This window comes from Pyrus communis, chromosome 14 (assembly GCF_041283825.1).
Source record: "Pyrus communis isolate YQ-2024b chromosome 14, ASM4128382v1, whole genome shotgun sequence".
Classification (NCBI taxonomy): Eukaryota; Viridiplantae; Streptophyta; class Magnoliopsida; order Rosales; family Rosaceae; genus Pyrus; species Pyrus communis.
The window spans coordinates 4,081,256-4,106,756 of NC_142578.1; the positions used below are offsets into that span (position 1 = coordinate 4,081,256).

The 25,501-nt window shown below is 35.3% G+C and overlaps 2 protein-coding genes across 2 annotated transcripts; both read left to right on the forward strand.

Annotated features, from left to right (window-relative positions):
* The first annotated feature begins 8,269 nt into the window (after positions 1 to 8,269).
* On the forward strand, positions 8,270 to 9,571 carry LOC137712365 (uncharacterized). The gene is made up of 5 exons (XM_068451454.2): positions 8,270 to 8,345; positions 8,515 to 8,598; positions 8,736 to 8,811; positions 8,953 to 9,042; positions 9,436 to 9,571. Exons 1-5 carry the CDS (start codon positions 8,270 to 8,272, stop codon positions 9,569 to 9,571), a joined length of 462 nt encoding a protein of 153 aa, XP_068307555.2.
* A 6,863-nt stretch (positions 9,572 to 16,434) lies between these two features.
* LOC137711918 (transcription factor WER-like) lies at positions 16,435 to 18,606 on the forward strand. Its single transcript, XM_068451069.2, has 3 exons — positions 16,435 to 16,635; positions 17,017 to 17,146; positions 18,076 to 18,606. The coding sequence occupies exons 1-3, from the start codon at positions 16,518 to 16,520 to the stop codon at positions 18,530 to 18,532; spliced, it is 705 nt and encodes a 234-aa protein (XP_068307170.2). The 5' UTR covers positions 16,435 to 16,517; the 3' UTR covers positions 18,533 to 18,606.
* Positions 18,607 to 25,501: the final 6,895 nt, after the last annotated feature.

Genomic DNA, 25,501 nt, shown 5'->3' on the forward strand with positions numbered 1-25,501 from the left:
ATAATAAATGAAAAGTAAACAAAAAAGGTATATATGGGAGGACTATGCCAATACCCACAAAGACAAAACGATCAACGAAAACGGTAATAAGAACGTAACGAAATGTCACGAGCATGAGCATATGCTACAAAATCTAAAATCATAGACCATCAATAATAAGCATAATTATATGCTTCAAAATAAGCTTATATTTAATGATGTAATGTGTAGTTATCATATCATTTAACTTTGACAATAACATTACTGCCCCGATCAATACTTGGCATTATTATCCACGTGTAGCATTGGTTGATTGTTGTTATGGGAAAGGGATCCTCTCCGGATCCCTTCCACCAAATCCTCCCAAATCAACAAATCTGAGCTTTTGAATTTAATCCAACGGCTAAAAAAAAGTTATTATAACCTTTAAAGCTTTTAAAGGGACTCTCTGTTTTTAGTCATTAGATCAAATTTCAAGGGTCCGGATTTGGTGATTGGAAGGATTTGGTAGAAAGGATCCAAAGAGGATCCCTTTCCATTGTTAAGTATTTTCAACAGTTAATTAATGGACAATAATTCAAAATTTAGTGGCCACATTCATGTTGAAATTATGTATTTGGTCAAGGAAAAGTTGTAAAACATACCCCGTTTCTAATACAATTCACTTGTAGAAACAAGGACAAGGAAGAGAGAATAACATCAATATTTCCAAATGACTTTACCATGATAGTCTTTTTTTTTGTTTTTTTTTTTGCCGAAAATACTCATAGAGGCATTTCAATATTTCTTTGACCACCATCGTTCACAAGTGTCATAAATCAAACTCAGAACGTATCGTGTGAAATACGAGTCTAAAATTTATACCATTGAATCACCCCCTGTTGGTTTATCTCTTATCCCACCATTTTACGAAACATGATGTTTGTCATATATAGGGAAGGGCACATGCCATATGCTTCGTCAAGTAAAATACATGTCTGATGATTTATCAAAGCACTTTAATTATTTTTTCAAGCACACTTGGATTTCTAATAAATCTATTTCTATCGAAAGCATAAGTGCTTTATGTGAAGACGGTGGTTCCTGCAAAAGCTATCCAGGGGGTCCTCGGTTACGACTAAACAATATAATGTTCAAAGGCCTCCATTGTATCAAATAAAAAAAGCCTATGTTTTATGGGAAAATTCTTCTATCTTACGTAGCTTTTAATGGTACAAAGTATGGACGGTTATAACTAAAACTATATAAATCTAGTAATGGTGAAGGTTTATTTGGGAGAATAGAGTTTGTTGGGTTATTTGATTTTAGGTGGCTGTTTTGTTACTGCTTTGGTTTTGAAGTTTCTGTGGGATAATCGGAGAAAGAAGAGGAGTAAGAATGAAAATGAAACGAAGGTAGAGGTTGTGGGACCTAATACTAATGCTACGTAGCATGAAAGTGAAATCTCATTTTACGACATGATATACACTTACCAAGTTATCATAATTATTAAGGAAAAATGTTGATCAACAGCTCAAAATTGATCAATAATCAAGGCTCATTTGCCGGGGTTAGCCAGATGCAATCAATAAATTGATTGCTCAAGTCATCCCAAATTCCCAATGCACCACATCCTGTGCTCACTTACCATTTCCATCACTATAAAAAACAATTCTCCAACTTACATAAAATATGGTAATAAAGAATCAATAGAAAGGAAAGAATCATAATTGATCGATATATTTCTCGCAACAAACGAAAAGAAAACGAAAGACAAAACATAAATCGTGGATCAACTAAGCCCTTTCGGGTACTATATTTCTGTCTAATAATACATTTACATGTGAAGCAAAACTTGCATATAATAATACATAATTAGACCTGAACACTATAGGACAACGAACCAATTTCATGGATGAGACAACTTTTATCTTTCTGCACTATGCTCTGAACTTCACGTTTTGTAATAAGGGTTACCACTCAATCATGTTGTGCACTCTGGTTTATTTATTTAAAGTTTAAATTTATCCTCACTTTTACACATCAACCTTACTTTATGGCTTCGTCACCCTCCGGGTGATGGCCAACACATCACGATTCGGATGGACACGTAGCAAACTGACACATCCCAACTCGGAATGTTCATGTGTCCATCCGAATCGTGATGTGCTGGCTGACACCCAGAGGGTGACGAAGTAATAAAATAAGGTTGATGTGTAAAAATGAGGATAAATTTAAACTTTAAATAAATAAGCCAGAGTGCACAACTTGATTGGGTGGTAACTTTTATTACAAAATGTGAAGTTCAGAGCATAGTGCAAAAAGATAAAAGTTGTCTCATCCTTAAGGGATGATTATTTAGTACATAAGCAAACTACTTTGACTAAAGGACAGTCAGCTACTTCCACTGAAACCTTATACTCCCACGAGCTTAATCTTTACATCCTGGAGAGGCGAAAAACAAAGGTGAGTGGGCCTAGAAAATAAACTTTTCTAAAACCTTTTTGAAAACGTGTAACCCATCCTGTAAAACAAGTATATGATTTACCAAAGTAATAATATAATAATTGGTTGTAGGGAACCTGCAACACAAATGAGTTAAAGGATATATGATGCTACTATGAAGTATCTCATCATCAAAATTCAAATAGCTGTCATAAAATCACAGTTATGAAAATCATTAAAAATTCACTGCTATGAAAATCATTGCTTATTATCTATGTAGACACACAAGTCATACAGAAAGTAGCTGCATGAACATGTTGGGTGTAGGTTTTACGTTCTAGTACTACATCACGTGAAGCTGGCACTACGCGCATCACATACGAGTCCAATAACAAACCTAGGGATAGGCTGGCACCTAACTCTGGATCCAAAGCGAACGTAAACTGTGCTTGTGAACATACACGTGAAGTTAGTCATTGGTCCAGGATAGTACAACTAACTAATAAACATTATGCACACATGTAACAATGAGCAGATGTCATGTAACATCTTGCACACAGTACAACAAACTAATATTTTGGCCTGAAAATGTTTGAACGAGATTTGCATCAAAAATAAAATTCAAGATAAATCGCAATACAAGACAAAATGAGTCCACATCTTCAATTTGTTGAATTCTTATGCCAAACCATGATTGTGGGTAGTCCAAAACTTCCTGAATTTGAACATGGTGGATTGAGCCCCTACAGTCACAGGTAATGTCTTTGCTTTTTCTTCCTAATTTAATAATTAAATTTTGAATTTTGGATGTCAATCATAATTGTTGTTTTGTTTTCGAGGTTAGGAAGGGAAGCTATGTGTGGCTTGAATTAAGTGCATGTGGGGCGAAGCGGACATGAAACGTGCTTCAGATTTTGGTCTAGTTTGTGTGACTATGGTTTTACCTCTATATGCCTTCCCTAGTCAAGGTCTTCCCTTTCAATCTCTCAAACATTTTTAGTGCATTGAAAATGTTCAAAAGAGTGAAAGAGAGATGTCGACCAAGAAAGTTATATAGGGGTTGAAAACCATGATTACACAAATCGGCCCAAAATCTAAACACTGTTTTATTTTTTGTCTCCCCACAACCAAGGACCTCAACATATTGTGGATCTTGCTTGACCTGCATAAACAAGATTAAGCTTACATAGGGTACCCATAAACCTGCAAGATGCCAAACCAAACTCAAACTCTTGCCTTTAGGCCAAATAACCATTTGGACCACCAATCGGATAAATTCCCATTTTTCTCTCTCTCATCCTCTTCACCCTCCTACTCCTGCTCATCATTCTCATTCTCATCATCATCCTCATCTTCCTCCTTATCATCATCATCATCCTCCTCCTCATCATCCTCATCACTTTCCCAATCATCATCCTCCTCTTCCACCTCTTCATCATCCTCCATATCACTTATGTTCATTTAACATTAAAAAGGGAAATGCATCCTAAATTGTTAATTAAAGCTATGACAAAGCACAAAGCTTAAAGCTATGACAGATATACACAAAATTATATCTTATGCCCTTAAACTTAATAGTTAGTGCCAAATCCCTTTCTTTTTTTCTCGTGCTTCTTCTAGCAACTTATGTAACTCCTCAAGTGCTTTCTTCTTTTCTTCACTATCATCTCTCTGATTTTCCCATGCTTCATCAAAGTCTTCCTAAAAATTTCACACATTAAAAATTGGCAAGGGAAGTTATTTACATACATGTTGCACGAAACTACTTTTAACACAGAAGACTTGCAAGCTAGACCAAACCAAAGAGCCAAATTAATACGCTAATTTCGTCTAATAGGAAAAAGGATGTATCCGATATACATGGATACTGAGTAGTCCCTAAGCTCACAGCAGTACCCAAGTTACACTAATACCACACTAGGCTCCTCAACAAAACAACAGAAAATACAATAATGGTGATGTTTCACCAACACTAACTTTCAATGTCAATGAAAGGTCGGGCCACTTAATGATTTAATAAAGAGACACAAGTTTTCAAAATACTAGGACTAAAGAAGATGGTTATGAATCAAACCTGAACCATGGTAGCGTTGATACTCACTTCAGAATTTACTTTTACAAGAAATACTAACCCTCCAAATCATCTGGTCCTCAGAGTCCAGCAACATAATTATGGCAGAAAATTCCTTCTTTAGTATTTGCTCACTCAAATACTTGTCCGCTCCCATCAAACTAGGGACCATAATATAGGCCAAGCTACATAATTAAACAAGTCTAGTTTGATCCCCGACGTTCTTGACATAAAATGTACCATGGTCCAAACTTCTGTGATCAATGTCTGAATAATAAAGAACATGACATATATCATCCGGCATTTTACAACATTAGAAGGGTATTAATTCATGCAATTAGTTAATGCAAATCATCTTTAGCTCTTTTTTTGGTTTGGTGTTGCCGACTGGTCGTTCAACATGAGTCTTCCAAACCTACAATGGCAAAATGCCATATTATTAGAAAAATTGATTCAAAGGGAAGACATGTTTAAATAGTGTAGGTATGCATGCAACTTCACATACATTCAACTTTTTTGTTTTTGCAGTTTCTTGACATTGTACAAGGTCGTTGTAAGTTGCAACCCTAGTAAAAACATAGATATTTCAAAAATTTGCAAGGCCATTTTCAAGGAGGACAACCTCCATATTTTTATCTGACTCCCATAAAGATCCTGCAAAACCTCCAACTTTGTCATGACTTTCCAATTCAATATGTATTAAAGACACAAATTTTATATATCAAAGCAAGAACAAATCCAAGTGAAAACTTATAGATGTCTGCTAATTAAATATAGGGGATTTAACCTTAATATCTTTCTACATTATGTTCTGCTTCATTAGTAGAAGTGCTTCATCTCCATAGGGTGCACCAAGTGGCGGACATGTGACACAAGAAAGTGAGAAGGGAATTCTCCATGTCTTTGTGGTTTGAACCAACAGTTCAAAATAATCACCTATTTTCACCGTTTCGACAACAGCATCAACTATGCATCTTTCAAATGATGAAGACCAAGGACCTCAACATATTGTGGATCTTGCTTGACCTGCACAAACAAGATTAAGCTTACATAGGATACCCATAAACCTGCAAGATGCCAAACCAAACTAAAACTCTTTGCCTCTAGGCCAGATAACCATTTAGACTACCAATCACATAAATCCCCATGTTTCCTCGATCTTTCTCATCCTCTTCACCCTCCTCTTGCTCCTTCTCATCATTCTCATTCTCCTCATCATCCTCATCATCATCCTCATCACTTTCCCCATCATCATCCTCCTCCTCCTCCACCTCCTCATCACTTATGTTCATTTAACATTAAAAAGGGAAATGCATCCTAAATTGTTAATTAACTAATATATTTAGACTAATATTTATTTAACTAAGCTTATCCTTCTCATCATCCACATCATCCTCATCCTCATCATCATCATCATCATTATCCTCCTCCTTATCATCCTCATCACTTTCCCCATCGTCATCCTCCTCCTCCACCTCTTCATCATCCTCCTCATCACTTATGTTCATTTAGCATTAAAAAGGGAAATGCATCCTAAATTGTTAGTTAACTAATATATTTAGTTTAATATTTAATTAACTAAGCTAATCCTCCTCATCATCCTCCTCATTTTCCTCTACCTCATCATCATCCTCATCATCCTCATCATCTCCTCATCCTCCACCTCCTCCTCATCATCCTCCTTATCATCCTCATCTGTGCCTTCTCCCCCATAAGCCCATCATAAGATATAAACATTTAATATAAAAAAAAAACAGAAAATTAGTAAGCAATACCTTTGCCCAACCTTCAGCAATACCTCATCCTGTTAAGGGTGGGAAGCAACCATTTTGGAGTGAGGTGGTGTGATAATATACCAATTCACTAATTTGATCTTGACCTTTGTAGCTATGGTGAATGAGAGAATGGAGAATAAGAAGAAGAAACAACTTCACTTTGTACTTTAGCGACAAAGAAGGAAGGAGAGAGTGAGGCAAGACAAGTTCGGAATTTGTACATAATTTGTACTATAGAACCCTAACCCTTGAGTTAAGAATGTTGTTGTCTGTTTGAAACATGATTCTAAAAGACGCTAGGCGCTAGTTGAGTGGCAAGATAGGGTGTAGCACCTAGGCGGACTAGGTGGATTTGAGTAAATTTACAATAAATCTTTAATACTTTGGTTAATTTGATGGAATGAGATAGAAGTTCAAATGATATAAATCTTAGTATTTTAGGATATATTTTTCCAAGTTCATAAGAATTTATAGTGCATTTATAGAGAAATAAAGGTGCCAACTATATGGTGTAGAAATCATTTAATCTTTGAAAACAAAGCATTTTGACCAAAAAAATAAAATATTTATCAGCAATTTAAAACAATTTAAAAAAAAAAAAAAGGAAATGATGGAAGTTGAGATGCAAAGAATGGTGGGATGTGGGGCATGTTCATGCTAGCTGTCCCCTTCTTTATACATATCAGTCAAATAGGATTGCTAGGTGTCTAATTTAAATTGGACGGCAGTTCAAAATATATTAAATATGGAACATTGAGACCTGATAGTGGTCACGTGGAGTGAGAATCGAAGAGTCTTCTTCCTCTCGTCTTCTTTGCTGGAGTTCATAACCCAGATAGTTGTGCATTTCTCATTCCTCACTTAAAAAACAACAGAAAAAGGAATCAAAACGGTCAAACCGCCTAGGCCGCCCAAACGCCACCCAGACTGCCTCGGCGCCCGCCTAATCCTTAACCCGATTTTCTTCCCGACTAGAGGTTAATCCCAGCGGCTGACCATCGCCTAACGCCAAGGTCGATTTTCAGAACACTGGTTTAAAACAACAAGCTTGTTTCTTAACATAGCAAAAGGTAATTTTGTTTTTTTGTTTGTTTGCTTTTGTTTTCGTTTTCGTTTGGTAAACGACAAGCCATTTCTTAACGTAACACCAAAATAATGACAATGTGCAAATGACTTATGTTCATTTAACATTAAAAAGGGAAATGCATCCTAAATTGTTAATTAACTAATTAATATATTTAGTCAAATATTTAATTAATTAAGAGGTGATGTTTGTATTTGGGACATATTTCGATATTTAAAAGGGAAGCTCTACTAGATCAAGGTTTAGTTGGTTATCAAATCTTAATGTTGGTATTTGCTAAAGTTCTCAACTTCGAACCCTCATTGCCCACCTAGACATGAGTATATGGCCCCTCGTGACGCCTTGAGTACAAAGAGTGATGAATTCTCTTAATCAAAGACTAAATTTGATCAAATACCGAAAACATGTTTTTGATAATTATATATCAAAGGCTAAATTAGATCAAGGTTACGTCCATATATGTTGCATTGCTGTATTATTGATAAGTATACAGAAAACAAGAATATTTGAAGAAAAGAAAAAATTGTACAAGCGTGTGTTATCGTTCACTTACTAAATATGGTTTAAGTACCAAGTTTTAAATTTGCTCAAACTGTCAAAACTTACCAATTGTGGATCAACTATATGATCTACTTAACATCAGTAACCTCAATACTTTGCTCACAATCGAAACATCTTGTTTTAGACTAGTTGTTACTACTCCCAATTAAAATCAGAAGTTGTATATACGGGAGGGAGCTGCTGGGAGCTTTTATAAACTTAAAGTTTGTCACAATCTTGTTATTAGTGACTGATTCTAACTTGCTGCAACTTAAATGATGTTCATAGTCACGTTAAACAAGTAATTAGAACATTACTAGGCTCCAGTGTTGTTAGAAAATGTTTTTTAGAGAACAAATAAAGTTTCATTAAAAAGATTTTGTTTCATTGGGGGGCATGGGCGAGAGAGACGAGGAACAGGGTTACATCTCTTCAATGGAAGTTCAGTTGAAAGCTATGAAACAATTATGCGGTAGTTTAAAACTGCAATTGGAATAACGTAGAAAAGTTGCTTGAAATTGTAGTATTTTCGTTGTTGTAATTTGGTCCTTAGCAGCTAGCACAATAGCTTATTAATTTCTTTAAACTTCAAATTCAGTTCTTTGTTTTACTTTTTGCACTGTTTAGTCATGGCTAATCAGTTACTTCACAGGTGGGTGCATTGCTGTATGTTCAGGTTGTGGAGACAAACCCTGGCATGAATCCTGACTTGTCATGCACTGATGGTTGGTTTTCTATCTTATTGGTTTTCATTTTGGGACACACTTCTGTTTTACCTGTGTGTTAGTTCTTGTAAATCTTGATTCGTTGAATTTCTGTGATGATTTCTTGACTGTGATCGAAATTGTTGTGTGATTTCTAGCCAGCGGAAAAGCAGCAGAGTATGGCGTCCTTAAAGAGGGCTACTATTTTGATAGTTCGACTGGCCTTTCAAGAATGTGAGATGCAGTTCCCCTTCTGTGATATATAAGAAGTGCTTAGAGGATAGTTACTGCTCGTCTAAAGCACATAGTCAATGCGTAAAACTGGTCTTTTTTTTCTTCTTCTATGTTATAATTAACCAGTCATCTAGTTTTCAGGTTGCTGAGTTCGCCAAGATGTCTAGTTTTTGAGGAACTTGGGATGAAGATTTCCTTTGAAATAGCAGTTGGTTTGAACGGTCGTGTTGGGTATACTTCATCAAGTAATGCTAGGGAGACTAAATTTAGAGACTAAAATTACAAACTAAATGATGTGTCACCAATAGAAATAAGTACGTCTATCAATGCTTAAGTAATAAACCAATCATCAACTTACATGTCATTTAGTTTTTAAAATTTAGTCTCCAAATTTAGCCTCGATAACATTACTTACAAATTAAGTATCCGTAGCATTACCCTACTTCATAACTGCCCCCTTATGTAAAACTCTTTTCTAATTAGGGTTGTCCTTGCATTTTATTGGGTCTTGGACACTTGGCCAAACTTAATTCTCGGTTGGGACATTTTCATTGTTGCAGACTTGTTCTCCAAAACTCCACTTCTATTCGAAAACACGACTCTTTCATTCTTTTTAAAATTTAGGTCAATGCTGGTTCACCGTCTTTCATCAATCATCATCGTCGTTTCTAATGCAATTATGAACTCGGAATCTCCGACTGGAGTGAAGCAGAGAATTATGGTGGATAAACTTATTCAGAATTTGAAGTTATCAAGTTAATTAGTCCATTACCTTTTGATTCAAACCCCAATTATTTTCCCTCGACTCTTTCGTGATACGAAACTCACTCTCTTTAATGCTTTTTGTGTAGCATCACAATGCAAGATCTGGCTAAAACGATCTCGAGCATGAGCCTTCCGAATCCTGTAGAGATTTCTATGCAACTGTCTTTAACGTAAGTTTTGTTACTTAAGCGGGGGAATTCGTCGTGTTAATCGATAATCTGCCTATTGATTCTGCATCGTTTCCAAGTGAAATTCGACTTGTGCCAACATATTCAAATGTTACTGATGATTACAAGGTTACCGTGATGGTCTTGGTCTTTTTGCCCTGTGATCAACGTGACAACACACTTTCGACGAAGCACGGCAGACCATAATATATATGTTGCCAAATTTCTCGGTCTCATTAGAGTTAGAATTCATCTGTCCCACATCGACCAAAAGACTTGAGAATAAGCCTTTTAAATAGAATTATCTTACTCTAACTAACCCCGAAGCCTTTTGTATTAAAAACTCACACCTGACAGTATCGGTGTTGTTGGAGTGGGCCCATGACCCGTCTACCTAAAATTTAAGATACTATCAGAGCCAAAGGACGGGCCCGTACTACCACTTGGACAGGTGGGTCCTTTTGACCCCGCACGAATGGGTGAGCCCCGACTTGGCTCCACATAGGCCAAGAGATGCCACGTGAATAGATAGGTCCCTATTAGCCCTGCACGAACGGGTGAGCCCCAGCTTGACTCCACGTGGTTGCCAATGTGTGGAACTTCACATGTGACCCATAAAATGAGGTATCGCGTGCGGGGAAGTGTTAGAATTCCTCTATTCCACATTGGCCAGAAGGCTTGAGAACAAGCCATTTAAATAAAATTACATCACTCTAACTAACACCGAGATAAATAAAATTACATCACTCTAACTAACACCGAGATATTTTGTATTAAAACCCCAAACCTGACGGATTGAGCAGGTGGCCAAGTGGGGACAGTATCAGTGTTGTTGGAGTGGGCCCATGGCCCGTCTACCTGAAATTTAAGATGGTATCAGAGTCAGGGTACGGACTCGTACTGCCACGTGAACGGGTGGGTCCCCTTTGACCCCATGCGAATGGGTGAGCCCCAACTTGGCTCCACGTAGGCCAAGAGATGCCACGTGAATGGGTGGGTCCCCATTGGCCCCGCGCGAATAAGTGAGCCCCGGCTTGGCTCCACGTGGTTGCCGATGTGTGGAACTTCACGTGTGACCCATAAAATGGGATCTCACGTGCGAGAAAGTGCTAGAATTCCTCTATCCCACATCGGCTAGAAGGCTTGAGAACAAACATTTTAAATAGAATTACCCCACTCTAAATAACCCCGAAAACTTTTTTTATTGAAACCCCACACCTGACGGATTGAGCAGATGGCCAAGTGGGGATAGTATCAATGTTGTTGAAGTGGGCTCATGGCCTGTCTACCTGAAATTTAAGAGTTAGAAGAAAACTGTACAAGATGTTGAAACTTGTACTTTAATGTGTTCGTTTTGTAATTTTATTTTAACGACAAGGTTGCTGTATTTGTTTGCGAGAAGTTTTGACCCTTTGCTTCCTCAAATTGAGATGCTCAAAATTTCTTGCGGAAGTGATTTCAAAACATTCATTTTCTTTCCTTTAGTCATGTTTAGTTTTGTTTTTTAATTGAATAAATTAAAGAAAATTAAGAGACATAAATAAACAGATGTGTCGGGTAAAAAAAAAAAAAAAAAAAAAAAAGGTGTCATTTTGCCCATTGTCTAATTACTATCTTTTTGTGTTGATTGTGAGACCGCTAACTAGATATTATGAGTATCCATCTAGCTAGGATTTTAGCACTCTTTGCCATGTTCATGCTACGAGCCTACGAGGGAGAAGAACAGGGGGAATACAATATCCGGCCGAAGTTTCTATCTTGAGGAACAAAGGCTTCAGCTCTACGAACTTGACTTCTCCAGTTGGAACTTTTTTATGAATGTCGTGTGTAATGATATCAATTTCAAAGTAACGGGTTGTATATAATTGCGTGTGTATGCTAGAAATATCACACATAACAAAGATGACAGACTAGCAATCAGTCTGCAATCTGAATGATTACTTTCTTCTCCGGGCTTTGGCTAACACGTGGCTAAACCAGTGGGCCTCGATACAAGCTCTCAACCCTCAAGCATTAACTGCGACTGCAATGACTCACATGTATGCAGTGCAAGTTTTCTGAGTGATTACGTTGGAAGTTTGAAAAAAATTTTGGTTACCACGAACACAAGTAATATATTATGTATTTTAATATGAATAATGAAAATTTTTATTTTTTAAGTTATTAACTTTTTAGCATATGTATCTTACTATTTATATAGTGATACGTAATGTATCACTCTGTGTACCTGTCACATTGAAAAATCTCTTAGAAGTTTGGTGTGAATTTGTAGCCGGAGGTTCTCGCTCACTGTGCATTTGCGTTAGTCCACACAAATCAAACGGGATCTTCTCCCCATCCTTTTGATAAAGATTTTGAGAATTCGTAATTCGTATTCATTTATCAAATGATAAATATTGTTTATGTTTAATCTAAATAATAATATTTAAAATAATTTCGGAGACCAAACGTGTAGTCTCACTCTAAATATCTAAACGTGCAGTCTCACTCTAAAATAATATCTAAATAATTTCCTGTTTGTGTAGTCTCACTCTCTGCACTAAGACCAAACGCGTTGGATCTGTTTTTTTGCAGCTTTCCTATATCCTCTCTCTCGGTAAATTTTTTTTTTCTTTTAATTCAATTGCGTAAAAGTTTCTGCTGACTTATGACGACTCAGTTCAATGCTGGTGGATTCTCGTTTTTTTTTCTGAAAAGTGCCAACTAGTTCAAGCAGGTTATGATCTCTGCTGCATGCATGCATGTGAACTTTCAAACATTACGTTATGGAAAAAAAATACTTGACTCCTTACTCTGTTTTTTGAAAACGTCCTTCATACTTATGCGTTTGAATGTAAATAACAATCTAATACATATGTGAAAAAAATTTCTTTTTATGTTTTTGACAAGATATTTTTACATATGTATCAGACAGCTAGGGCCCATGAAGAAACCAAGCAGTATCCTCTGAATATAATATGTCGGTGGAAGTTTTGGAAAATATGATCAAGAAATGAACCGAGTCATTTTACGTAAAAACTATAGAGAAACTACTATGTGGATCTCTATTTCGTAGGAATATATATGATGTTTTAGTCACTTTCAATGGGATCAGAGGCTAGCTAGCTTCCGTTGGAAAATGGAAAAATATTAGGAGCAATAATTATAGATCACCTGGGTTTTGAATCTCATACGTCCTGTGAATTCTTTGGTTAACATAAAATTATATTTTCATATACATCAAATTGTTACTTTTTGAAAAAAGATCATCTCTGAATCCCTTCCACCATATCCTATCAATCAACAAATCCGAATATTTGAAATTTGATACAACGGTTAAAATTATTATAACTTTTAAAAGGACCTCCTATTTTTAGCCGTTATATTATATTTCAAAAGTTTACATTAATTGATTCACAAAATTTAATGAAAGGAATCCGAAGATGATCTATTTCCTTTCCCTTTACCATTATGCAGCAGCAGAACTAGCTCAACTCAAATTGTGAATTAGTACCAGCCCCAGAATCAGATTCTCTCTCTCTCCCCACGGGAATTCTAGGTTGGAAAAAAGATAGTCTCAGAGACCTGAAAAATTACACGCAAAATCCAGAAATTTTGTAGTTCATCATCATCTCTGCCTCAACATTTGAAATTCTTATTCGGTTTTTTTTCACCATTTTTTAAGGGAGAGGTTCAGCCTGGAACATAGGCTGGTATGTCAAGTTTTATTATACAAGTGATGAGATATTTGTGTTAAAAAATTAATAATTTAGAAAATAAAATTTTTCTTTACTTATATAATGAAAAGTGTTATATTACGCGTATTCTGAGTACAATCATAAATTTTTCGTTTTAAACATCACGCATGATTCATAAGGTTTGCCTAGAGATTTGTGTGTACAATTTAAACATTCGTGCAAACGAACATATAAGTAAAAAACCAACATGACAAAAAAAAGTGAAAGTGAAACAAACATATACATAACGAAAATGTATCACCATTTCATGCATGCGAATATAAGCTTCACCAATCAATTAATTCGAACTTTTGAAATTTGATCCAACGGTTATAAACAGGGAACTTCTTTAAAAATTATAATAATTTTAGCCGTTAGGTCAAATTTTAAAAACCCGAATTAATTGATCGGTGGGTTTTGGTGGGAGAGATCCGAAGAGGATCTCTTCCTTTATTTGGTAATCCATGTGTGTCGCGTTGGTTTCTTTTTCATGTTTGAACATATTTATGGACATATATAGCTGCTATATTTCTTTCATGCATGCGCATTGTCTTATTTTTTCGTTTTACACGTCCCGCATGATTCATAAGGTTTGCCTAGAGATTTGTGTGTACAATTTAAACATTCATGCAAACGAACATATAAGTAAAAAACCAACGTGACAAAAAAAAAGTGAAAGTGAAACAAACATATACAAAACGAAAATGTATCACCATTTCATGCATGCGAATATAAGCCTCACCAATCAATTAATCCGAACTTTTGAAATTTGATCAAACGGTTACAAATAAGGAACTTTTTTAAAAATTATAATAATTTTAGCCGTTAGGTCAAATTTTAAGAGCCCGAATTAATTGATTGGTGAGCTTTGGTGGGAGAGATCCGGAGAGGATCTCTTCCTTTATTTGGTAATCGATGTGTGTCACGTTGGTTTCTTTTTCATGTTTGAACATATGTATGGACATATATAGCTGCTATATTTCTTTCATGCATGCGCATTCTCTTTTTTTTTTCATGGAGAACTTTGAATTTTTATGTGATTTGTCCTTGTGTTTCTGCCATACATGTCCTTGAGAAGAAAATTTCTTGCTCTTTCCATGATTTTCGCAAGAAATAAACTCACGGAGAGCTGAGTTTTGAAACTCTTCCTAGCATTTGAAAGAGAAATATCATTAGATTAATTAAGACGTCTCAGGTAAAATGATTAACCTTTAAAATATTTGAATAATCAATTTGAACATATTTTAAGTACCTTAGAATACGATAATGCATATATACAAAGCTTTGTTATAATATAATAGGGGAGGTTAATTTTTTTTTTTTTTTTCTCTTCCTCTTAATGATGAATGGGATACCTTACCAATATTTTGTTGGCCAAAATAAGTTTCTTGTCATTTGGTTCATGATTGGAAAGCTTAGAAATTTGATGATGTGCACCTTACATTATCAACGCAACTTATTTAAGCTTACAATAAAGTTTATATTGTCCATACATGCCAAGAGGATCCAAAACTTCATTAATTGGGTTCAGCCAAATACTGGAGCTTCTTCTACCTCTATGTGTGGATGCACTGCGCGAAAGAGATAAAAGAGCTGAACCAAAAAAGAAAAAAAAAAGAAAGAGATAAAAGAGAGAGACAGACGACTTTGGTAATGACAATAATGGCATCCAATCGATGTGATGATTTGATAATATGTAAATGGTCCGTTTGCTACAGAAGCCATAGCTGCTTCCTGTCCATACATAATATTTTATGCATAATAAGATGCAGATATATAATATATATATATATATATATATATTTTTTTTTTTCACTCTCTTTACTTATAACATATAAGGTTTGAGTTTATATATATATATATATATGGGAGTTTGTCCAACCAAAAAAAAAAAAAAAGGACAGAGAGACTGACGACTTTGGTAATGACAATAATGGCATCCAATCGATGTGATGATTTGATAATATGTAAATGGTCCGTTTGCTACAGAAGCCATAGCTGCTTCCTGTCCATACATAATAGATTATGCATAATAATATACAGGTATAATATATATATATATATATATATTTTCACTCTCTTTACTTATAACATATAAGGTTTGAGTTTATATATATATGGGAGTTTGTCCAAATAAAAAAAAAAAAATATATATATATATATATAAATCACCCACATAGTGGGGCTGTGAGGGGGTAATAAATTTATTATTTTGCTAAATATATTTTCATAAAAAACAATAATAACTAAAACAAGTAAAATTTTTAAAACAAAATAATAAGATTATAACTAATATTTTATCAGACAAAAAAATAAATAGTAAAATAAAAAAAACAAAATATCTCACGCGTAAGTATATGATAAAAGACTAATCATTATATATTACTGCATAACAACTTTTTACAATATAGTTAACTACACTTTTAAAAAGCAGTCACGATATATCAACAACTATAAACTTATCTACAGTACTCAAGAGTATGCAATCCAATAACTTATCGTTGGATTAAATCTAAAGGTTGTAAGTGTTGAAATATTCAATGCTCCGGAGTATTATAGCCACACTCCTAAAATTGAAGTATCAACGATATATCAATAAGATCTTCTTCAATTCATTTGATGACTGAAAATTAAGAGAGGTGAAAAGTATAAAATGAGTATGTCTATAGCACTCCCCTTAAAATAACGCAGTTAACCACACTGTACAAAGTTCACTATATTAAGATCCTACGAGGCTATGAATGATCACTTTATACGAGTAAATTTGTATGAAAATGTATAACCGTATATGAATATGAAAAGGACAATATAGTACTGCCAAGCAAAAGCTGCAGAGATGGTGAAATTAGATTGCCACCCGCTCACTAATTTTATCACACATTCACTCGCAGTCTAAATACTACTAGCTTTTGTTGTGCCCATATATATATATATATATATATAAGCACAAGCACTATACATATCCGTCAGAAGCCACCACAGGTTCATTAGACGTCTAACAAGAGCTCTCTCTCTCTCTCTCTCTCTCGTGCTTTCCTGCTTCGCAAGAGCTGCAAAAATGGAAGGTGGGAATGAGTATAAGAAAGGTCTTTGGACAGTGGAGGAGGACAGAATTCTGACGGATTACATCAGGGTGCACGGCAAAGGCAAGTGGAATCGTGTCAATAAAGTCTCAGGTAATTAATTACCACATAATATATAATCATTTGTGTAATTAAGTTCATAACACAAACATGGAAGAGGATCTTCTCTTGATCTCAGGATGAGATTCTCCTAACTAGCTCATTTGCACCGTTCAAATTTAATTCAAAGGTTGATTTTTAGAAGATCTTGTTTGGAGCCGTTGGATTAAATTTGAATAGTTTAGATGGGTTGGTCAGGAGGATCCTCATCCTGAGCTCAGGAGAGGATCCTCTTCCCACGAACATGTTTGGAGTCGTTGGATTAAATTTGAACAGTTTAAATGGGCTGGTCAGGAGGATCCTCATCCTGAGCTCAGGAGAGGATCCTCTTCCCACAAACATATGTATATTAATGCATGTTTAACTTTGCATTAGGATTGAAGAGAAGCGGCAAAAGTTGCAGATTAAGGTGGATGAATTATCTAAGTCCCAGCGTGAAGAGAAGTGACTTCTCGGAGGAAGAAGATGATCTCATCATTCGACTCCATAACCTCCTTGGCAACAGGTTCGCCCATAACCTAGCTCTTTCTTCAAAATAATTTAGGAAACAAAATAATCCTGAAAATTTTTCAAAATAAACGAGTCTACCGGTAGACACAATGGTGTTTTTACCGGTAGGATGGAAGAAGAAACTTGTAATTGAAGTCCAAGCAGAAACAATTAATACGTAGTAATTAAGCATATCAACTTTACATATGCGATAGGTTGGTGAGAATCTATGATTTCTGCATGATTAACTTGCTTCTTCAATTTTCCTGCAAAAGTTTTACTATAACTGGAATAATGATATTCTTACCCTATTTGTGTACTATAATTGTATACCATATTAGGTGGTGTTTGATGTGGACAACCACATCATTTAAATTAATTAACATTTAATTTCAAAATGCTAATAATTAATAAAAAGATTGTTAATTAGATGATGATTGTGGTGAAGGGTCTTCTTCTACCACTTAAGATTATTTAATTGTTTTAATTAATAAAAATATTGAAATTAAATGATGTAACTTATCCAATTCATCTGCCATCTAAAATAATAAAGAAATATGATATAAAATTATAGTAAAAATATCGTTACTCCTATAACTGTTGAATGTTTATTAGTAATCACTGTGTTGAATATTCCACATTTCTTGGCGTTCCATTGTGGATCCCAAGTCCCAACAAATAATACTGGGAAGTGTCCACTGCAATTAATTTTTCACCATTATTTTCTGCATTTTGTATATTTCTTGCAAGCATGCCAATTAACCCACAAAAAACCAAAAAGAAAAAACTTTACTTAAGAATTGAACCGAAAATACTAAACAGGCAATAAGTCGTATATAAATCATAGTTTAATGTCTTCTTATTATCTGCTTAGTGTTCCTCCAATTCTGTATATAGTTTCCAAGTTGATATTCGATCTTGGATGATTATTTCTTGTCTAATCAGGTGGTCTTTGATTGCTGGGCGTGTTCCTGGGAGAACTGACAATCAAGTCAAGAACCATTGGAACAGTCATTTGAGCAAGAAGCTCGGTGTCAGTTCAAAAAGAGGAAAGCCAAAAGCCAAGACTTATTCCGACTCAAAACAAGCAAAAAATAATTTCTGCACACCCTCATCAGAGTCAAACTCCAAGCTGCAACCACTTCCCAATTCCGAATCCAATTCCAAGATTTTCGGTGACCATGAAGCTGCAGCTGCCATTGATGGATTTGATGATGAGATGATGAACATCCAGGACCACAGTTTCTCTAAAAGTAAGGTTGGTTTTAGTGGCATGTGGGAGGCGACGATGGTGAGTAATGAAAAATTTTGGTTTCACAATGATGACCTTAATCTATATAGCCCTTATTTACGGGACCCTACTCTGGATGATCACTACCCTTTTCAATTTGATAATTTGTAAACTTTGTTATTATGTTTTGTATGTCTTAATTCTGTATTTACGCTAATTCGATATCTAAATTATATTTTGTTAAATAGTTATGAAATACCAGTTACTGTGAAAATGTTTGATGATCTGAAGATTTCCATCGGCAAAATCTCATTAAAATGGGTATTGCTAAAGAGCATGTCTATTTAAACTAAATTTTATAATCATTATTAATGATTAAATTATTATTTAAATAATTAATGTAGTAATTTTTTATTGATGACGTACCGCATATTTTATAAATTTACTTTAAAAAAGAGACGATCATTCACATTAGGACAAGTCGACAAAACTAAATGATAGTCACAGAGAGTCAGAGTCCAGCAGAAGTTTCCAGTGGCTGCATTAGGTTCTGTTACAATCAATGTTCACGTTTTTGATATGTAGTCTTTTTTTTTTTTTTTTTGGAAAACTGATATGTGGTCTTTCTCTAGCAACTTGTACGTAAAACTATATGCATTACATTAGTCCTGTCGTTTGATTAAGTGCTTCCATTTTTAAGCTTGACCAATAAATGTATACAAATATTAAAGGTTAAGGTTAACTGCATTCTTGACGACATATCAATAACTATATATATTGATAATTTTAAAGTTGAATTATCAACATATTCGCATTTATAAAAATTAAAATTAGAACTGCATTATAACAACAATGCAATATGTACACGAAAGATTGCCCATGTGATAATTACTATAGAGTCATAAACATGATGTCTCCAGTTACATGCAAGAATCTCTTAAACAGCTAGACAAATCATGTAATAAGTGTGATAACTTATAAGAGTGAAAATATATCTCTGAGTGCATGTAAAGGTGACTTATATCTTCTTTCCCATTCCAAGTGACTCAGAATTTTTGTTCGTTTACAAACTTACCGTTGATCTGAGGAAGCTAAAATGCAAGTCTCGTCTAATTCTCTTTCTTCCTTTGTGCATGTGCAAATAAAAAGGTAACAACGACCAAAGAGGAAGAACTGGGGACAGAAACTCATTTTAGAGAGAGAGAGAGAGAGAGAGAGAGAGAGAGATGTTTTTATAAAGAGATAAAACCAGGTCTAGGCACCTCTTACCCAAAAAGCAAAAGGGTAGAAGATGATATGGGCAAGTGCGCTTGCCTTTCAGCCTTTGACCTCGTCAATTTTTTGTCCTCATCGTATTTAGGGTTTTAGGGAAACCCTACTGAAGCTCCCCTCTTGGAAAATACCTGTTGGATGTGTTTGAATCGTTACCCCACAACATTTAAATAAGGGTGCTTTAGATTTTGATTCTTACAATTCATGATTGTTAGATAAAAATTTATCTATATATAAACGTCCAATAAAAATTCAAATTTAAAATATGCAGCCACATCGGAACATTATTGACCTCCTAATACAATTTATTTATACACATGCCACTTTCCCAAATCCATAAATTTATTCGAAATTAAAAGTTGTAGAAAAAATGAAATAAAATATATAAACTGTTGTATTGCATTAATTGTATCCATATCATACCAAAAATTTACCTTTATATATATATATATATATTTTGCATTAATTGGGAAGTAAATTAATTTGTTCCAACCATTACAAAAAATTATACTAAATCCGTATTATATATTTTGAATCATATAACACTTCTCTAACTTGTAGGTAAATTATTTTTCATGTATTGTTACATATATTAGGCATGTTTTATTGTTGTAAAAATATAGATATGACATAATATTTTTCAATATAATACATCAAATTATATTTCTTGTTGTTATGAGTAAATTATTCTCCATGTATTAGTGAAAAAAAGATATTATATTACACATGGGGCATAATTTTTTGTAGGTAGGTAAATGAATTTGTTCCAATTATACATAAAATATATATATATATATATATATATATATATATATATATCTATATATATAATACACACACACACACTACACCTAGATTATATATATATATATATATATATATATATATATATATTGTTTATTTATTATTTTATTATTTTTTGAGAAAACCTAGATTTTATATTTTGAATCAAATAACATTTTTGTATACAAGGTAGATTAAATTATTTTTCATGTATTATTACATATATTTGTCACATCCCCGCCAGAGCGGGACCACTTCCCGGCTCCGACTCCACCGTAGCACGATATTGTCAGCTTTGGGCCCCGACCACGCCCTCACGGTTTTGTTTCTGGGAACTCATACGAGAACTTCCCAGTGGGTCACTCATCCTGGGTTGCTCTCGCGCGCTACTCGCTTGACTTCGGAGTTCCCATGGAACCCGAAGCCAGTGAGCTCCCAAAAGGCCTCGTGCTAGGTAGAGATGGGAATATACATATAAGGATCACTCCTCTGAGCGATGTGGGATATCACAATCCACCCCCCTTAGGGGCCCAACGTCCTCGTCGGCACACACGTGGCCAGGCTTAGGCTCTGATACCAAATTGTCACATCCTGACCCGGGCGGGACCACTTCTCGGGCCCGACTCCACCGTAGCACGATATTGTCCGCTCTGGGCCCCAACCACACCCTCACGGTTTTGTTTCTGGGAACTCAGACGAGAACTTCCTAGTGGGTCACCCATCATGGGTTGCTCTCACGCGCTACTCGCTTAACTTTGGAGTTCCTATGGAACCCGAAACCAGTGAGCTTCCAAAAGACCTCGTCCTAGGTAGAGATGAGAATATACATATAATGATCACTCCCCTGGGTGATGTGGGATGTCACAATATTAGCCTACTAGGGGTGTTTTTTGGTAAAAATATATAAAGTAATATGTATATGATTGTTTGTAAGTAAAAGATAAAATCAAAAGCATGATCCAATTCCTAAGTTTATGCAATAGTTTGTTGTTGGTATACAATATTTTGCATAATTAGAAATGAACTTCAAATAGTAGGTAGGTAAATTAATATGGTCTAATTATATAAATACACAGACACACATATACACATACCCACATTTTGAATCAAATAACATTTTTGTACATGGTAGGTAAATTACTTTTTTTATTTTTTTATGTATTATTACATATATTAGGGTTTTTTTTTTTTTTTGGTAAAAATATATATATGAACTCATAATGCCATATACATAGAATTAAGCCAAAAATTCTCATATTTGATATTAATATGCAATGAATTTTTTAACATTAATGTCTTATTTTTCTTTTTGCAAAATCATTAACTCTCTCCTTACAATCTGTATAGAATTAATTGTGCACATCAAATATGCAATAGGGGTATTTTGGGCATCTAAAAAATGTAAAATGTGTAAAGTAATATGTAATTAATGAATTCACTTAGGTGGATCCTAGTCACTGGATTTTTTTGAGTAAAAAAATTTAGTCAGATTTTATATGGAAAAAATTGAATTTAAGAGGTTAAAGTCGTATTTTCAGTTTAAATAATTGATCTTTTGAACGATGGAAAAAATTGCTTTCCTTCCCTTTCAACAACAAAATTATTGGATTGAAAAATACTACATTTTAGAAACGTGTCTTGTATACATTGTATTGGCTTTCTAAATAAGGTTTTATTTTAGAATCTAACTTGTCTGTATGTAGGATTATTTCTTGATTCCTAAAGAGAACGATATATCACTTTTGGTGTATCTTTAATAAAACTTTGTACTTATGTTTGGGCCCAAAATGTTATTTTGGGCTGAGTTTAGAAATGTTCTCGGCGCAGTGTCATTAGTCTTATCTTGTTATGGGATGTCCAATATGAGTCGGCCAAATTGTATTCCAAGGAAGTTTAGTGCAAATAAATATGAAATAATCGAAACCTAGCACAACAAGGAGTTTTGAGGCTAATGACGTTAAGAGTTAGGGATGCACTGGTTTGATAAAGAGCTTGGTTCAAAGTCCTAGTAGGGTTAGGATTGGCCGAGACCGAGTCAGATTAGGATGAGGAGTTCTAATCCAAGTACGATAATAGCTCGGCTATGAAGGAATTTGCTACTATAAATGGAGGAGGGAGTGCATCATTTAAGGCTTTCTCCAATTCAACACACAAATTGCCCTGCACAAACTTCTCAAACACCTTGAGATTTTTATTGTCTTTTTTCGCCAACACATCTTCAGTTTGGATAAACAACATTGTGAAGACAACCATCGACATCTTCAGTTTGGATAAACAACATTGGAGCCGTAGAATCAGCTGAGCAAGAAGCATCTTCAGTTTGGATAAACAACATTGCTTCAAGGTCGACTAGTTATTTATCCAAGTCTCAGTCGACAAGGATTTCCGAATCTTTGTTGGTAGAGGTCATCTCATCAGCTTTCTCGGCGAAGTGAGGTATTACAGATTATTAGGCTCGACACATTGAAAGTCGAGTTGTTTTATGATTGGATACTCGCAAGTGAGTTTTAGAGTTCAGCATTCTGATGGCCGAACCACATTTACCATCAAGACATGCATCTCTTTTGAGTACTTATGTCCGTATAGTTTGGTGCCAGTTCGGCGTGCTTATACTCTTACGAATATAATCACTGTGACCGAACCCGACGCCGACGATCCTTGAACTTCGCAAGACTAGCAGCCTTGTCTTCAAGCTCTAGAACTCAAAGGCTGATGCGTGTTCCTTCCTCGGCTGCAGTTGCAAGATCAAGGAGTCAACAACGCGCTCAACGCTACATCAACATATTTTACTCCCTGGCCGAGCTTGACCGACGAGTTGGCACGCCCAACACATAACCGAAGGACGTAGTTAGTTTATTAGTTACTCGGTATGCGCGCCACGTATGCTTGATAGTTTTTAGGATCAACAACTTATGATAACTCAATCTAATAATTTTTAATGATGTATTTAAATCCTAGTTGGGAACGATATGAATTCGTAAGTGCGAAAATCCTTGGTAAAAGAGAAGTGATATTGTTGTTATATATAGCAGAACTCGTGCATCTCTTAAGTCATCATCTGGGGAATCTCAATACTGAAAAAGCTCTATTGCAAAAAGCCGATTGAAAAACGCTGTCATAATTTGCAGTATGCTGTAAAATAGGATTAATTGGCACACGCTACAAATGATTAGCGAAATGCAGAGATATAAGGCACCTGCATGCCTTTCAAGCCTCCCAAAGCTGCAACGAATATGTATATAGGGAAAGAGAGTAGAGTTTGTAATCGAATCTCTGTACTCCCCTCCCTTACCAACTAGTCACGACTCACAAGTCACAGCACAAGGTGCATCATGGATGCAAAGACTTTGCTAGCTAACTAGTTCTAAACAAAAATATTCTATTTATTCGAAATTGGTGCAACTTTGATGCATATATATTATATATTCATGGGAATACTTGAAGAACATGTTTACTCAACATAAATGAGGAAGGAACCGAAGGGTCTAGAAAAAGAAGAAGTACCAATTAGGTTCTCTTTTTAAGATGAAACTCACACTTTCCGAAAAGTTAAGAATTAAAATGATTTTTCTACTCATTTTCAATAAATGTTAGATCTATGGAAGATGATCATCTACGCCTTATATGTACATGCCCACCTCTATATAGCACGAGGCCTTTTGGAAGCTCACTGGTTTCGGGTTCCATCGGAACTTCGAAGTTAAGTGAGTTTGCGTGAGAGCAATCCCAAGATAAGTGACCCACTGGGAAGTTCTCTTGTGAGTGAGTTCCCAAAACAAAACTGTGAGGGCGTGGTCAAGGCCCAAAGCAGACAATATCGTGCTACGGCGGAGTCGAGCCCGGGTCGGGATGTGATAATTTGGTATTAGAGTCAATCCCTGGCCGGAAGTGTGCCGATGAGGACGTCGGGCTCCTAATGGGGGTGGATTGTTAGATCCCACATCACCTAGGGGAGAGGATCCTCTATGCCTTATATGTACATGTCCACCTCCATATAGCATGAGGTCTTTTGGGAGCTCACTTGCTTTGGGTTCCATCCGAACTCCGAAGTTAAGCGAGTTTGCGCGAGAGTAATCCCAAGATGGGTGACCCATTGGAAAGTTCTCTTATGAGTTCACAGAAACAAAACCGTGACGGCGTGGTCGAAGCCCAAAACGAACAATATTGTGCTACGACGGAATCGAGCCCAGTATATGATGGAGCTCGGGTTGGGATGTGACAATAAACTCAGAAAACTCAAAAATTAAGATGATTCCAAATTCCAATTCTAACATATAAGTAAACATTCAGAAGTATCTTGTTTGGCTGGTTCTTAATTGATTATTAACTCGAGTTTCCAAAAAAAAAAAAAATTGATAATTGATAATTAACTCGAGTTTCCAAAAAAAAAAAAAAATTGATAATTAACTCGTGGTATGAGTTTCGACAGAGATATGGGTTTTAGTCGAATGTTTAGTGGCATTACAACAAGACGTGTGACATGCTCCATGATGCAAACAAGGATTCTAGCTTCAAGCAGTCCATGCCAATCGTTAAGTCTCAATGTTTTTCGTGTTTAATATTGTCTGTTTGCAAATTGAAGGATCCACCTTCAGGTACGGAAGTAGAATTCTCTCTCATCTGAATCCCCTTCCCTTCGGTCCCCACTTCTTATACTTTTCTTTTTGTTTTTAACTCTTTATAAAAATATTAATATAAAATGCTAACATAGTTTGATCATAACGGTTTAAATGGGAGGAAAAGAAATGAAATAGAGATTAGGAGGAAAGATAATCTTACTTTTTAAGCGCGCAGGCAACTACTGGAAATCAAGGTAACACTGTCACAAAAACCTGATATTTTTTATTTGACCTGAGTTTGTCAATTGTTTGTATAACTTTGGTTGTATATTTTCTTGTAGCAGATGGACAAGTGAAGACATCGTCAAATGTTCAGGCACCAAATACAACTCAAACTTTGCAGCCTTCTCCCACTAAAGCAATTTCCCCCGTAGGTACATTGACTGGGGTATAGATTCCGCTGGTCTGATACATAGTCAATTTTTTGTCCCCATTCATATTTTAGGGTTTTAGGGGAACCCTACTA